At 37.6% G+C, this 2,500-nt stretch overlaps 1 protein-coding gene and 1 long non-coding RNA gene across 2 annotated transcripts in view; one reads left to right on the forward strand and one right to left on the reverse strand.

Annotated features, from left to right (window-relative positions):
- The window catches only part of LOC136832159 (uncharacterized), an 89,895-nt gene that overhangs the window by 48,436 nt on the left and 38,959 nt on the right, over nt 1–2,500 (reverse strand). The gene's annotated exons all lie outside the window — the stretch shown is intronic.
- LOC136831991 (uncharacterized) overlaps nt 2,044–2,500 on the forward strand; it is a 25,840-nt gene continuing 25,383 nt past the window's right edge. Inside the window, exon 1 of the mRNA XM_067092473.1 lies at nt 2,044–2,189. Coding sequence (XP_066948574.1) covers nt 2,044–2,189 — 146 coding nt within the window. The remainder of the gene's footprint in view (nt 2,190–2,500) is intronic.

The raw sequence follows: 2,500 nt of genomic DNA on the forward strand, positions 1-2,500 counted from the left end.
ATGACTACAAAACATAAAGATACACTTTTAAACAAAAGCAAATTGGTCCAAGGAGGGCGTTTAATATCTTTCATGAAGAACATCTCAAAAGTAACCACAATTTATCCCTTTAACAAAACAGTACATAAACATTTACTACATTATCAAATGATGAGAGAAGTCTGCCACACAACCAAATATTTATGGTAGATAGTATTCAATTTAGGCCGAAGCCCAAGCGCTGGGACCTATGAGGCATTCAGCGCTGAAAGGGAAATTGGGAGTAAGAGGTTTAAAAGGTGTAACAGCAGGAAAACCTTGCAGCTGCAGTACTTAACACTGTTAAAATAGGGTGGAAAGTTAGATGGGAGAAAGAATATGAACGGAAGTACAGTAAAAGGAATGAAAGGAGTTGCAGCTAGGGGCAGAAGGGACGCTGCACAGAACCTTGAGTAATGCCTACAGTGCATCGCATGGGGTGCACTGACGGCACTACTCCCCTACGGGGAATATTTATGGTTGCTTTAGCATCGGGAAAAAGAAGAAAACAGCTGTTTTATCCATTTAAGAATCAAATCTGCTTCAGTAACTATAATCATCACCGAAAAAGAAAAAAATCAAAGTCCCCAGGATGAGAATACACTAGAAATATAGTGACGGAAACCCTGGCAGCCGAGCGGGTCTTCTCTTCATCAGTTATTGAAGCAATTGACCGCTCGGCCTCGAACTTTCCCCCCTGGAATACCAGCGATTCCTGTCATTTTCTCTTTTCTTTGACCATCCACTGTATCTCTGGAAGTTATCTTTTTCTCTCCATTTCTCTTTGATGATTGAATTTAGCCAACCATCAATGATCTCTGTCTGTGTGTACAAGCAGCTGCTTGATATTTCTAGTCACTGTCTTCGCATTGATAACCGGTTTTCTGATTGAATATAACCCTTTTTCCCTTGTTTGTCTTCTGCGGCCCCATTTGTCAGTATAAAACTAATTATCGTGATATCTTTAGTTTACTTGAAATTATATTTTGTTTGTACAATTTTAGAGATAACATTCTTGCTGTAACTGACAGCTTTCTAATGAGTACTTTGAGTTTGTTCACCTGTCACGTAACCTATCATCCTGCCTAAATTCCTTCACTGTCCTTTGATCCCCTTAACTTTCTTTATATATATATATATATATATATATATATATATATATATATATATATATACATGTGTGTGTATGTGTCTGCGACTCTGTATGGATTGGGTCCTTGTGTACATATGTATGAGTATTTATGTTTGCGCGTATGCCAGAACTTTCATATAAAACCCTGCTTTGACTACCATACGCCAAAAGGAAGCGCCAGAACTCCATTCAACGTGAGGTATTCCACATATCCTGAATAGTAAATCGAAGACCATTCCTCCAGGAGAAAAACATATTTTCGAGTCAAGCTTTTGCCTCAGACAATGCATGTTGACGAGCGGGAAGACTCATTTTTTTTTTAGGACCTTATTTTTTCTGAAGCTACAAACGCTTTTGCTGGACACCTGGATAACAAACAGTGAATATGTAATCATGAGGGGAAAAAAAGATAGCTTCGAATGGTTGTGGCTTTAGTTATCAATAATGCAGCGTATATATATATATATAACATTGTGTGTGTGTGTGTGTTTGTGTGCATGTGTGTATTATTTAGCCAGTGCTTTGAAATACGCATGTTGACATTTACAATTCGTATGCTTGACTAGTTACTGGTTCCGTACACATCGAAGAATAGTTTTCCAGTTAAACATACCTGCATATCAATTAATGTATACGAACAAATACCGGTAGATAATTACACAGGAATATACCTGTCTGTTAGTTACTTTAACATAACATCCCTTACACTAAGAAAATACTGAAATGCCAACTTTTAAAAGGAATCAACGAAATCGTATTCACTCTGCACTGTGCAGCCATAAACTTTAGCACATTATCGTGAGTTTACGACCTTCTCGTAAGCTACCAGGAGTCTTGTGGCAACTCTTGTACAAGACCCGCTCTCTGGCGATATCCGGCAACTCGGTTAGGTCATGAGACCGGCAGGTGTGCCCCAGGTAGGACACCTAGCGAAGGAACAGCTGACTAAGGAAGAGAAACTCCCAAAAAAGCCGAGTTGCGAAGAACAGCGGAGATCGGCAGTGTGGGATTTCATACGGTGGCGTCTACAAGTAAGCAGGTAGGGTCTGTCAAAACCAAGAAAATACGACACACACACACACACACACACACACACACACACACATATATATATATATATATATATATATATATATATATATATATATATATATATATAATATATATATATATATATATATATATATGTCTTATATATGTGTGCGTTTCATTTTCATTCTTTTTTTTTTGTAATGGCTATTCATGTTCACTTTGATTTCATCGTACTAGAGCATTCTACAGTGGCAACTGTTTACATTACTTAGAATGTGATAATTCGCTGAACTTATGTACATATTTTCATGTTCTTTC

The sequence above is a fragment of the Macrobrachium rosenbergii genome, chromosome 49 (genome assembly GCF_040412425.1).
Source record: "Macrobrachium rosenbergii isolate ZJJX-2024 chromosome 49, ASM4041242v1, whole genome shotgun sequence".
Lineage (NCBI taxonomy): Eukaryota > Metazoa > Arthropoda > Malacostraca > Decapoda > Palaemonidae > Macrobrachium > Macrobrachium rosenbergii.